Raw genomic sequence first — 14,438 nt, forward strand, 5'->3', positions numbered from 1 at the left:
GATTTGATATTGGAAGTCAGGTAACAAGCTGAAGTTGAGCTATCCCTATTGCGACTGGAAAACTATGAATGTGTATCAAGGTCTTGTGTCCCCTGCAGTCCAGACAGGAGAAGCCAGTTGGAGAGGTCTGATGGAAAACACTTTTTCCTCTACTTCTTGTGTGCAGTTGATAGACAACATGATCAAGCCATGCTTTATCTTCTGAAACATTTGCATGTAAGTTGCATAGACCATGGCCTTTTACCCCTAATACTTCAGTCTAGGATCAGGTGGTATTGCTGTGTCTTTAGTCTCTTTTACTCTATAATGTCATTTCCTGTGTCTTTCTATCTAAGAGGTAATGTGTTTGAAGAATACATTTCTTTTCTCTCTGTCCTTCTGTCCCTTTCCCCCTCCTTCCCTGTATCATCCCTCACATCCCTCTGTCTCAACAGAACTAAGTGTTCCTCTTTGGAGTGTTTCTGATGTTTCCTCATGATTAGATTCAGGCTATGCATTCCTGGTTGGAATATTACATAAGTGCTGTTGTGTCTTTCTCGAAACATTACATCTGGAGTACATACTGTCCACCTGCTTCTCATTTATTATGCTAATTCTGGTCAAGGTATTGTCTGATTTCTCCACTGTGTGCTTACTATTTTTTTCACTTGCAACTGAATAGCAATCTAGAATGAGATACTGCTTCTCCTCAAAATTTCACCCTACATTGAGCAAAATAATTTTTTTAATTGTTACTGGACTATTAATTGTAATATTCATTTTAAATTTTGAATCTTGGGTCCCTAAGTACCTTTTAAGAGCCGTAAGATTAGTAACTTCTGTTGTAAACCATCCTTTATATGTAAACCCATCTTGATTGTTTTATGTATAGATACTATATCTCTAGTTATATAATACAGATGATATATGTTTAGAAGATGTTACTAGAACAATTGTTATTTATGCATTCTTGTAGTTGTAATGGAATTTCTGAATGGAAAAGAATCGATACATGTCAATACCTGAATGATGAAATTATTTGAAGACAAAGACAGTATAAAAGAAGAATGAGAGAAAAATAAGTCAGTGAGTGGGTCAATTTCCTGGAAAGAAAACAGGAATCCCATCTAAGAGGCTGAGTGTAGTGTTCAGAAGTAGTTCTAATGAAAATTAGTAGGAATGAGAAAAGGGATATGAGGGACCATTTTGATGTGTTGTTACTTCAGAGCAAAACCAAGAGGTCAGAATTCAGATTGGGGAGAATTATCATTCATTGGGGAGTATATGAAGATTTTACTAAACATATCACAGGATTTAATGCTCATGAGATTTTCAATTACCTAAATAATGTGAAATGCTGTGAAAGGACAGTACTTAAAACACAGGGAAAATGTATCTTCCACTAGTGCAGTGGGAAGCTGGGAAGCTTTGAGTTCTAATCTAAAACTTCAGTGGTCACTGATTAGCGATGTGATCATAGCAGGTAAGATGAAGAGTCTCTGAATTCCATTCCTGTGTTAACAGTGTTTGAAGTTTTGATTTCTGTGATCTTCTTTGCTAGTGATCACTTGTGCCTAAGAGCAGCAACTCTGAGATGACCAGAAAGGTTAAACTTTGTTTTTCTGCATTATACGAAGTGAAATAAGTAAATCAGAAAAAACCAGGAACTGCATTATTCCATATGTAGGTGGGATATAAAAGCGAGACTAAGAGACATTGATAAGAGTGTGGTGGTTACGGGGGGTGGGGGGAGAGGGAGATGGAAAGGGGGAGGGGGAGGGGCACAAAGAAAACTAGATAGAAGGTGATAGAGGACAATCTGACTTTGGGTGATGAGTATGCAACATAACTGAAAGTCAAGATAACCTGGACATGTATTCTTTGAATATATGTACCCTGATTTATTGATGTCACCCCATTAAAAAAATAAAATTTTTAAAGAAAACTTTGTTTTTCTTGTATATCAGTATTTTACAAGAAATCAACCTAAGAGCTAAAATGTATTATTTACACTTACTGTTTTTATAGTCACTTTAGATTACTGCAGTTTACTTGTTTTTACAGTGTGAATAATAGAAGATTCGTTTTATTCCATTACTTTTCCCTTGGTGTAATTTTCTAAAAATTTTTCTTCTAAGATCTAATAAGAATAAATAGTTTTGTCTGCTTTGGACTTTTCTGGAACAGAGGTCAAAATTAATGTTTTTATTTTATACCTTGGAGCTTTTTCTCTTTTAACTTTATTTTGATTTTGATGGCCCGTTTCTCTGACTTCTTCCAAACTCTAGGGGAGGAAGAAGTTTATCTTGACTCCTATAGCAGTGTTTTTCATTCAATATGCCACAAGAATTTTTAAAACATGTGATTCCTAGCTATTTGGTTAGGGGCACTGACCTCTTTTCCCTTAGATTGTCAAATAAGAAAATGAGAACAGCCAACAAAACAATAGCTGTCCAGTGTAAATGAATCAAAATTATACCTATTTTTTGTCAGATCGGCAAAAAATACATTTTTTGGTGTGCCACAACCTTTTAGTAATTGGTTTATGTGTGTCACAAGACAAAAAATGTTGAAAATCACTGTCTTAGAGTCCCTGGCTTGGTCTGGAAATTAAACTAGTAAATAAATACAAGATCAACAGGAGAAAGGCATTCAAATTTAATGTTTTACATGGGACAGGAGCCTTCCTAAGGAAACAAAGACTTGAAGAAATTGTTAAACCTGTGTGTTTTTATGCTAGGGTTGATGCACAGTGGATGCAAAGTTGTGGGAAGATATGATAAGGGCAAAGGGTATGAGGTAAGTGTAGTGAAGTGGGGGGAATTTTGTAAGACCTGTTTGGATTCACCTCAGAGTCCTTCTGTTCTTGGAGATAAGCATGTCCCTTTCCTCCCAGTGTGCAGAGGGCACCTCCCCCCTGGAGGTTTATAACCTGTTCCAGTGCTGAAGGGAAGAGGACATGGCTGTGTCGCTGGGGGTTGGAGAGGTCAGAGAGAGCCCTTCCTCCCTTTGCTGTTTTCTAAACTGCTTTAGCTTAAAATATTCAATATGCCAAAGGTGCTGTATTTTGAAATAGCATGTCCTGAAGCCCATCATAACTCTTAAGTAGTGTGACACAATTGAAAAACCCATGAGACATACTTAATTCCACTTTGTATGTTATTGAAAATATGAAACAAGACAGACTTGAGCAACATAGCTTCTCTTTCATCTTTACCCTATATGTGTCATTTGGCTTTTTTGGTGGTTGATTTCTTAATTTCTTTATTTATAAAATAAAAACAACAGTAGCTAGCCACAAAGGATATTTGTATTTTAAGTGATTTGATAAAGATGTGTTATCCAGTGTATACCTCTGATATTTTTTTTATTGTCATAGAAATATGGTGCTTGGTATTATACAAAGTATTTAATATGGAAATAATTCATATCATTTGGAGTAATTGTTGTCTTGATGTGAAGTAAAACTGCTTTAATATTGAAAGGGAATTATAGTGTACAATAATGTATTATCACTGCTATATATTTTTTAAGATTTTATTTATTGATTTGAGAGAGAAAGAGAGAGAGAAAGGGGTAGGGAGGACCTGGAAACATTAGCTCGTTGTTGTCTCCTGTATGTTCATTAACTGAGCAAGCCCGGGGTTTTGAACCTGTGACCTCAGCATTCCAAGTTGTCACTTTATCCACTGAGCCACCACGGGCCAAGTAAGATTTTTCACTGATATTTTAAATGTATTGTTAGGGTATTGGTAATATTAATGAAAGTCAGAATTAGAAAACCTAAGTAATCAACTTTTTGGAAAATTATGACCAAACAATACATAAACAATAATCAATTCTTTAAATCCTTACCTTAAAAAATTTCATTATACACCTGTATCCTAAAAGCTTTAAAACTAATTAGATGTATATGTAGTAAAATGTCATTAAAGGGCCTCTTTCACTCTCCTCAACTTTTCTTGCCGGAAGATAATCTTTGTCAGTAATTTGGTATGCAACTTGATACCGTTATACACCGTAAAGGTATATAGTTTAATATGGGGTGCAAAAGTAGGTTTATAGTTGTTCATATGGAAAATAATGCAATAATTAAATAATAGTACAAAAATAAACTGTGTTTACCAACTGTAAACACCACCCTAAATTAAGGCAGTAATTAGTAGTATTCAACTTTTTTTTTGAGAGAGAGAGAAAGAGACAGACAAGAAGGGAGAGAGATGAGAAGCATCAACTCAGAGTTGTGGCACCTTAGTTGTTCATTGATTGTTTTCTCCTGTGTGCCTTGACCAGGGGGCTCCAGCCGAGCCAGTGACCTTTCAGCTTAAGCTAGCAACCATGGGGTCATGTCTATGATCCCATGCTCAAGTCGGCAGCTCCGCACTCAAGCTGGTGAACCTGGGCTCAAGCTAGTTGAGCCCATGCTCAAGCAGATGACCTCTGGGTTCCGAACCTGGGTCCTCAGCCTCCTAGTTTGATGCTCTGTCCACTGCACCACCACCTCATCAGGCCATACTTGATATTTTTATACTCCAGTTATTTTTTTGAAAACTAAAAGAAGAACACACAGGATCCGAAGCTTGTGCTGATAACAGTGGTATCCCCTGTCTACCTCTCTCCTTTGGTCCTGGAATAGTGCTACCGATCACCAAGTAGCCGTCAGCTATAATAATTAACCCTTAGCACTTGCTTAGTAGTTTTGTGACAGTCTCGAGTAAAAGGGACATCAATAATTTTTTGTGTGCAGGACTTCAACAATAATTTCTCTAGGGATTAAAAAATAATAAAGAAAATAAAATTAAAGGAGAAAAGCATCAAGGATAGTATAACATTTGTGTTCACCCTTCTCATGTGTATTCAAAACAATCTAAATATTTTATGTGTTTAAAATTTCACAAAAATTATATTACTCTATTTACATCTTATTTCAGCTTGCTGTTTCCACTCAGTAGCTGCCTGTTATTCATGTGTACAGTTTGTTCATTCTGAAAATTTTATATTTTCAGGTTTTTCCTTTTTTAAAAAATACTTATTTTTAAAATTATACAGTATTTAGTATGTGCATTAGGAAAACTCAAATTAACTGCATTCTGAAAAATAAGTTCCTGAGATTTCCTTTCAACAATACTTTTGAAACACAGATAAAATTACTTCCTGTCTCTCAGTTTCCTGTATCCATGGCAACTTCTGTTTTACACACTGACTGTGGAGGAACCAATGTGAAGAGTGGTGTTTCCTGACTTAAAAAAATAAAAAGGTGGAGGGGTGGAGGTCAACAGTGCCACAGAAAGAAATGGAGTTTAGAAATTTCTCTCTTCAGATTTAGAAAGAAAACCTTTACTTGAAACAGCCGAATGTTAATAACATGAATTTCCTGTTCTTGGTAAGATGATCTATTTAAATAGGGACTTTTAGCTAAAACCAAAAATAATTTGGTTTGTGAAAACCTGTAGTTTTAAGTGAGTTTAATTGTTCTGTAATGAATTTGTATTCTTATAATTTATAATGATATTTAATTGATATTAGACTTTACTTTGATAAGGGGATGTATTATATCTAGAGCGGTATTCCTGCATCATCATTTTCACTTTTGTTATCGTAAGTTGTGATATTTTAGATAATTTAGTGAACATTTTACTTTACATTTTATTAAATTTCAGTTTTTATTTTGTCAAACAGTAGGCTAATGGCCTGGAGGTGCTAATAATTCTAGAACATCTTCCAAACTCATTATTTTATGCTATCTTCATAGTATGGTTTACAGTACTTAGTATTATTGGTTGATTCTAGTAAAAATAAAATGCAGAATTTCTGGTATTATGAAACTTTCATTTTAAGAACTTTTAGATGATTTAGTTTTACCTTCTCTTTTTATAGCCAATTCTGATATGAACAGAAAAACCAAAAGCAAGGCTGTATGTGGATTACATACATCTCTTTGCCTTTATGACAACTCTTTCTTTTTGTTGCCTGTAATCTTGTATTGTTATTCCACAAAGAGATACTTGGGTGTTGGTCTGTTTGCCAGCTCTGCACTGGGAGGCTGATAAACTGATGTAACCTAAGACTTTTCCTGAGAGTGCTGTTTCTCTGTACCTGACTGGAAATCATTTATCTAACATAAATGAAAGAGCATGAAGTCTCTTACAGCATTATATTTGGATAATGCTGGCATTGTTTATATATATCCAAAAGCCTTTGTTCATTTGAGGCATCTCCATTTTCTATATATAACTAATAATTTTTTGAAATGCTTAGATCCTGGAATATTTGAGGAGTTTTCCAATCTTCGTAATTTATATTTACAGTCTATTCAAGTATCTTTTGTTCCAAGAGGAGTATTTAATTATGTAGTTTCAGTTTAGTACTTAAGTCTACAAAGAAATCACCTCACTGTCCTCAGTGGTGGTACCTTTGTGGTATGATTGTTCTTCAAATACTTGATTTATCACATGATAAAATTTTGAGGATATCAGATGTAGGCTTTCAACATTTTGGAAACCTGGATTGTTTGTATCTAGAACATAATTATTTAACAAAAGTATTATCAGATGCCTTTGAAGTACCTAAGAGTCTTAAAAGACTTTCTTTGTCTCATAACTATATTAAAGCAATACAGCCCTTTGGATTTAAAGGACTTGTCAACTTGGAATATTTCTGAAAAATTCAAGAATTAAAAATGTTACTAGGGGTGGGTTTAGTGGAATTAATAATCATAAACATTTGATATTAAGTCATGATATAGAAAATTTAAATTCTGACATATTTAGCTTGTTAAAGAATTTAATTTACTTTAAGCTAAATAGAAACAAAATAATCAGCATTGATAATGATTCATTTGAAAACATGAGAGCATCTTTGAAGATCCTTAATCTGTCATTTAATAATCTTACAGACTTGCATCCAAGGGTCCTTAAGCCATTGTCTTCACTGACTCATCTTCAGGCCAATTCTAATCCTTGGGAATGTAACTGCAAACTGTTTTCCTTCGCGACTGGCTAGCATCTTCAGCCATTACCCTAACCATCTGCTGTCAGAACCCCCCATCCATGCGCAGCAGAGCATTGCGTTGTGTTAAGTGGACTGACTTTACAGATTGCATTACATCTTCGACAAATGTATCCAGAGTTTGGGCTATAAAATCTCTTCATTATTCATCACAAGACCACTGCATTAATGATGGCCTGGCATAAAGTAACCACAAATGGGAAATATTTGGAAAATATCGAGAGTGTTACTTTTGGGGAACAAATTCATACTTCACCTGCCAGTAGATATTTTCAAGAGAATACTTTTGGTAATCCACTAGAGACTACTGCAGTGCTTCCTGTGCAAATACAGCTTACTTCTTCTGTTAACTTGAACTTGGAGAAGAACAGTGCTCTGCCAATTGATGCTGCTTCAGTGTCAGGGAAAACATCTCTAATCTGTACACAAGAAGTTGAAAAGTTAAATGAGGCTTTTGACATTTTGCTAGCTTTTTTTATCTTAGCTTGTGTGTTAATTGTGTTTTTAATCTACAAAGTTGTTCAATTTAAACAAAAACTAAAATCATCAGAAAACTCAGGGGAAAATAGACTTGAATACTACAGCTTTTATCAGTCAGCAAGATATAATAATGTAGCTGCCTCAATTTGTAACACTTGCCCAAATTCTCTCGAAAGCCCTGGTTTGGAGCAGATTCAACTTCATAAACAAATTGTTCCTGAAAGTGAGGCACAAGTCATTCTTTTTGAACATTCTGCTTTATAATTCAACTAAATACTGCCTGTAACAAAACTTAAGTGCCGTGAACACGAGTAAAAATGAAGCCTCCTTGTAGAATTTTAAACTTTATTTGGAAATATAATGAATTACATGAACTTAGCATTAATAAATAATGTTTTAATAACTTGTGCATACTGAATTTATTCAGCAAATATTTTTTTTGATAGGCACTGTATTAATAATAACTAACGTTTCTGTGTACCAAGCACTACGCTAGTTACTTTAGATAACACATTTAATCTTTAAAAAGCCTTGTAAGGTAGTATATCTACATTTTACAGGTAAGGAAACCTAGGCGTAGAGTCTGAGAAACTCCCACATTCTCACAACTTGTGACTCTTTAGGTCTGTCTTAACTCCAAAGCCCATGCTCTTAATGTCATGCTGTACTGCTGCCTGGGCACTAGGGTTATAATTGTGAACAACATAGACGCCTTTCCTGTTCTTGGTGGAGCTTAAAATCCAGAGGAAAGAACACCTGGTTACTGTACAATGGTGTAACTATTACAATTGGAATGCCGTGTTGCGCGTAACAAATACAAAGATGAGAGGTAGCTTTGTGAGAAAAGCAACATTGCAATTGGATTATGAGGGATAAATAGGAATTAGCTCAGTGAAGAGAGCTGAGTAATAGGTAGAGGTGACGCATCAGAAGGGTTGAAGGAAAAAAAAAGAATACGTGCTGCTCTTCAGGAACTAAAATTGAGTACAACTGGAGCTCTGAGTAGTGGTGTGAGATTTACAGCTAGTGAGATATCTGATGATGAAGATTGTTTTAATTTTATTTTTTTCCCTAGGGAGCCATGGAAGGATTTCTAGCAAGGGAGTGACATAATCAAATTTAATTTTTAGGAAGTGCCCTCTCTTTGAAAGGAGCAGTAAGGCTAGAAGGTGATTAATTGAGAAGGAATCTGAATTACTGATCCAGGGCAGAGAGGCTGAATTCTAGAGTTACTTGGAAGTGAGACTAATTGCCTTAATGATTGGCTGAGAGGTGGCAGGTAAGGGAAAAAATAACAAAAAATGTTAGGGTTTTTGTTTAGTCAGCTTTAAGCTGCGGACACTCAGCAAAGGAAGCAAGAGGAGTGGGTAAGTGGGGGCAAAATGATGAGTTTAGTTTTTCACAGCGGATCTCCAAATGGAAATAACCAGCAAGCAGAAAATAAGGAGAGAGGTCCATCTGGTCAAGGTGAATTTTAACCTTTCTTCTGTCTAATACACTGGAAGTATTTGACACACTCTTAACAATAACAATTCCCATTTGGGCCAGGACTTTGGAAGATAAGTAAGGAAGGAAGAATAAGATGAAAGAGCCCCCAGGAGATGTTGACCAAGAATCTTTCATATAAACAGATATAATTGAAGTCATGGAGGTGATGTAATGTTTTTCTCTATTACCATAAACTTATACTTGTGTAGCCCTCCCAGAATATTAGTTATAGTAAGTACCTAATACTGGATCTCTTAATGGTGGCCTGACCCCCAAATATGTATTAAAAATTTCCTGTTAAGCATTATATATTACATGTTTGTGTTTTCCTTCTTTTTCCTCTAAATTTCAGGGGGGGGCGTTGGTGTTTTATTGTGGGTTTTTGTTTTTTTTTTTAGCAGGAGAGGCAGACAGGAAGGGAGAGAGATGAGAAGAATTGACTTGTTGCGGTAACTTAGTTGTTCATTGATAGTTTCTCATATGTGCCTTGACTGGGGGTGTGGAGGGGGTGCCAGCTGAGCCTCTTGATCAAGGCAGTGACATTGGGTTCAAGCCAGCAACCTTGGGATCATTATTGATGATCCCACGCTAAAGCAAGCGACCCCGCGCTCAAGCTGGTGAGCATACACTCAAGCCAGCAACCTTGGGATTTTGAACCTGGGTCCTCAGCATCCCAGTTCGATGCTCTATCCACTACACCACCACCAGTCAGGCAAATTTTTGTTTTTATTTATTTTTTTAATTATTAAAAGTTAATACTATTCCTATAAAGTTAGCCTGGAACAATCTGGGAATGATTAAACCAAGTGATAATTATTGAGCTTGTATTGTGAAACTGAAGTAATTATAAGGTGCTAGGTTATCTCTTATACATACAGTGCTTCTCAAATTCAGAATCACCAGGAAGCCTTGATGAAACATGGACTGCTGTCCCCACTCCTTCCAGAATTCTTGATTCAGTAGGTCTGGAATGGGACCTGTGAATCAGCAGTTTAACAAGTTTGCTGATGCTGCTGGTCTAGGACCATGCTTTGAGAACCACTGTCATTAAGATACTTGAGAGAGAAGCTGAAAGGACCTTAGAAGTGCTTTCAAGAAAGACTAGAAATTGCAGAGAAGTTACAGCCACAGCCCTCTATCCACAAGAATGCTCAGTGCTCTTTTTCCTGACCAGCTTTGTCCTTGATTGTGATTTTAGTAGAAAACATGAATATATTTCTAAAAATCCTGTTCTTAACATAAATTACTTGTTTCATTATAGAAGAGTCTGTGCTATTTGTTTTACCTTGAAAGACTTCTAAATAATTCTCTTTTTGATTGTGTCTTCCTAACCTCTCACAACTTCAAAGAGGTTTATTTTAAATTACTGAAATTGTTCATTGGAAAAGAGAATTCAAACAATACACAAATTTAAAGTATAAGTTGAAAACGCCACCATGTCTCCCTTCCCCACCACCTAAACCACATCTTAAAGATGATTGGGAGCAGGCTTGACCTGTGGTGGCGCAGTGGATAAAGCGTGGACCTGGAACACTGAGGTCACCAGTTTGAAGCCTTGTACTTGTCTGGTCAAGGCACATACGGGAGTTGATGCTTCCTGCTCCTCCCCCACTTTCTCTCTCTCTTCCTCTCTTCTTTCTCTCTCTCTCTCTCTCTTTCTCTCTCTCTCTCTCTCTCTCTCTCTCTCTCTCTCTCTCTCTCTCGCACGTGCTCTCTCAGTCACTCTCCTTTCTAGAATGAATAAATAAAAAGAAAAAAAAGATGATTAGGAGCAGCATAAGGTGACTGAAATTAGGAAAAACTCATATAACAGAGTATTTTTCTTGATCTTAAAACTAATTTTTCCCAACTAAAGAAGGTCATTTAGAAAGTCTATCAAAAATTTTTTTGTTTTTATATATAATTCCTAATTGATTTAGGCTCAACTAGAAAACTAATCTTATTAGTATCAATTTCTATATGGAGCAGTAGTTGTACACATTGGAATTTATTAAGTGCTCATTTCAGTTTTTGTCAGTAGCCATTTCTTTTATAAATGTTAGCTAGCTCACAATTCACTGTTGCATGATACTGGAAGTTTTTTTTTTAAACTTGAGATAAAATTGACCTAAGTGATATGTGCATAGAAATTTTATGCGGTAATTTCTGTATATTATTATTTCACATTTTGAGCAACCCTACCTTAAACAAAACAGTAAAGTTGACACCAATAGTATTTTAAATTAATATAACTAAAGAAGCTTACTCTTTATTTATTTATTTATTTATTTATTTATTTATTTTTTTTTTTGTATTTTTCTGAAGCTGGAAATGGGGAGAGACAGTCAGACAGACTCCCGCATGCGCCCGACCGGGATCCACCCGGCACGCCCACCAGGGGCGATGCTCTGCCCACCAGGGGGCGATGCTCTGCCCCTCCAGGACGTCGCTCTGCCGAGACCAGAGCCACTTTAGCACCTGGGGCAGAGGCCAAGGAGCCATCCCCAGCGCCTGGGCCATCTTTGCTCCAATGGAGCCTTGGCTGCGGGAGGGGAAGAGAGAGACAGAGAGGAAGGAGGGGGGGTGTGGAGAAGCAAATGGGCGCTTCTCCTATGTGCCCTGGACGGGAATCGAACCCTGGTCCCCCGCACGCCAGGCCGACGCTCTACTGCTGAGCCAACCGGCCAGGGCCAAGAAGCTTACTCTTTAGATTTCTGTATTTCTTTACCATTGCTGAAAGGTTCTTGATTACAGCACTCAAAAATAGATAGGCTCCAACTTAAAATGATTATGTTTTAGAAAGGTAGTTTTAAATAAATTTTTATTTTTTCCATTGAATTTTATAAAGGGTGGTTTAAGATTCTTGGGCATACCTCCAAAAAAGTCCCTTTCCTCTCCCACCACCCCCTGCCACCCTTAACATATGAGAAGTATAGAACTCAACTAACATTTATTTATAACTTTTAAATACATGTAGAATTCAGCTGTGGTCACATGGTTCAGTGCATAGAAAATCATGGTTCAATCCCTGGTCTGGGCACATACTAGAAGCAACCAATGAATGTATTGTACAACTAAGTGGAACAACAAATTGATGCTTCTCTCTTTCCTCCCCCCACCCTCACCTTCCTCTCTCAAATCATTGGAAAAAAAATTTTTTTTAAATAAATAAAATATATTTAGAATTACAACATGGAATTTCAGAAACATGACTGTCACTTATGAGATAACTGAGAATGTGTTCCCAACCCCTTCCTGGCAGTGAAGCAGGGACACTTGGGTGTCAGATTATCAGCGAGGCCTTCAGTGGAATGGGACAGAGTCCAAGAGCAGGGAGCAGGAAATAGAAGGTTACAGGTGATAGAGTGAGTGTCTGGGGCAGAGGAAGACCAAGGTGCATTGTGGTCTTGTGGAAGTGAGGGATTGCCAGTGTGTTGATAGCTGGAGGCTAAGTGCTGGGGAGAGGTAAGGGGGCATGGGGGGGGGGGCGAGTGAGGCAATTGTGTAAAACTTTGAAGTAAGGGAAAGAGGATCTCTGGATATCAATTTGTTTCCCCTCAACTTCTTACTCTTAGTGCGGTGCTCGACTCTCTCAGATATAGAGTTTCAGCGTTTCTTCGTTCATTTTCTCTGCCTCGTGGCCACCTGTGTATTGAGTCAGCAATATTTATTCTCTTTTTTCCTATTTCCTTGCATATTTTATTTTGGAATCCTCCAAGTAGTAGTAGAATTTATTTAAATAGTTACACCAATATTAATACTGTACATGATAAATATTACCGTTAGACCATACACAAGCTTTTAAAAAAGTTTTATTAATGTATATATATACCACATACAGAAGTAGATATACCTGGGTAGCCACCACTCAGGTCAAGAAATAGAATATTGAAACATAACATGTATGTGGATGTTTCTTGAACTTAGGGGTTATATAAGCACCCAAGTGTTTAAGGTATAAGGGGACCCACATGTAATTAGGACCTTATTTAATTATCTTAGTTGCATCACAACTAGTAACAGTAAAATCTGTACTTGTTTTTAAGGGTTGCAAAAATGGTAGAAGAAAACCTAGAGAACCTTTTATAAAACTCTGAAAACTAGCTAAATGCTGGGCCTTCCTACCAAGTTGGTCCTACATGCACTTTCCCATGTTACACTGGACTTGTCATTCTCCCTTGTTCTAAGGATCCCACCTCTTTACATGTCTTCTCTTAGTGAGCCAAAGACTAGGAAATATACGTCTGGACTTGTAACATGGTGTGCTGCTTCAGACTTGGGAAGGAGAATGGAGTATGTGAAACCAAACAAAAGGCTGCTCTATTTACTGATTAGATTTTATATCCATCTTCCACTAAACAGAAACTCATTATTTTTTTTGTCCTGATAAGACCTGTTTATTTCTCATTAAAACATCTATCATCTATCTATATCTATCTATCTATCTATCTATCTATCTATCTATCTATCTATCTATCTAGATACAGTTTCTGTTACTGGACTTACTGATAATCCCTTCAGTTAGTTGGGGGAGAGGATATGCATCAGCTTTTTCAGATTTCCTAGTTTCTCAATGCTTTCTGTTATGGAATAATAGTAACAAGGTGATGGGCTTATTTTTTCAGTCATACTATCTCAAGCAATTTTTTTTTAAAGTACCCTCCACCCTTAGTCATCATTCTGCTGAAATTAGCAGGCTCTTGTGGTGACACGCCTTTAATGTAGGAAGCTGTATGGATTAGAAGAGAAATATCCTGGGAAAGCAGCATGGATGAGAAGAATGTGATATTCCTGCTCCTGGTTCGGATTTGCGTTGTTTCATTGCTCTTGACTCGTGAGGCATCACTGTGGTATAGTAGAGGGAACTCCATTTTGGTAGGAAGTAGCTTTCTGATCCTGAAGGGCGTAGAGACCTTGAACATGTTACCTTTTATCTCCACATCTCATGTCTTTTAGGTTTTCAATACATATGCATAAACCTTGCTTGTTCTTAGTTTAGATCATTGACTTTGGAAATGTTAATATGTTTTGCCTGATACCGTCTATGACCTTGATGGCGAACCTTTTTTTTTTTTTTTTTTTGTATTTTTCTGAAGCTGGAAACGGGGAGAGACAGTCAGACAGACTCCCACATGCACCCGACCAGGATCCACCCGGCATGCCCACCAGGGGGCAACGCTCTGCTCACCAGGGGGCGATGCTCTGCCCCTCCAGGGCGTCGCTCTGTTGCGACCAGAGCCACTCTAGCGCCTGGGGCAGAGGCCAAGGAGCCATCCCCAGCGCCCGGGCCATCTTTGCTCCAATGGAGCCTCGCTGCGGGAGGGGAAGAGAGAGACAGAGAGGAAGGAGAAGGGGAGGGGTGGAGAAGCAGATGGGCGCTTCTCCTGTGTGCCCTGGCTGGGAATCGAACCCGGGACTTCTGCACGCCAGGCCGACGCTCTACCACTGAGCCAACCGGCCAGGGCCGGTGGCGAACCTTTTTATAAAAACCGCCCACTTTTGCA

General features: G+C 37.5%; 1 protein-coding gene across 2 annotated transcripts in view; it reads left to right on the forward strand.

Annotated features, from left to right (window-relative positions):
* IPO11 (importin 11) overlaps positions 1 to 14,438 on the forward strand; it is a 231,259-nt gene that overhangs the window by 167,172 nt on the left and 49,649 nt on the right. Inside the window, exon 28 of one of the 2 annotated variants that reach the window (XM_066375677.1) lies at positions 6,875 to 7,263. The exons of the other annotated variant lie outside the window; for it this stretch is intronic. Within the exon in view, the coding sequence (XP_066231774.1) occupies positions 6,875 to 6,896 (22 nt within the window). The 3' untranslated portion in view covers positions 6,897 to 7,263. Of the gene's footprint in view, positions 1 to 6,874; positions 7,264 to 14,438 lie in introns of those variants that run through there. 2 annotated transcript variants of the gene reach the window in all.

The sequence above is a fragment of the Saccopteryx leptura genome, chromosome 1, assembly GCF_036850995.1.
Source record: "Saccopteryx leptura isolate mSacLep1 chromosome 1, mSacLep1_pri_phased_curated, whole genome shotgun sequence".
Lineage (NCBI taxonomy): Eukaryota > Metazoa > Chordata > Mammalia > Chiroptera > Emballonuridae > Saccopteryx > Saccopteryx leptura.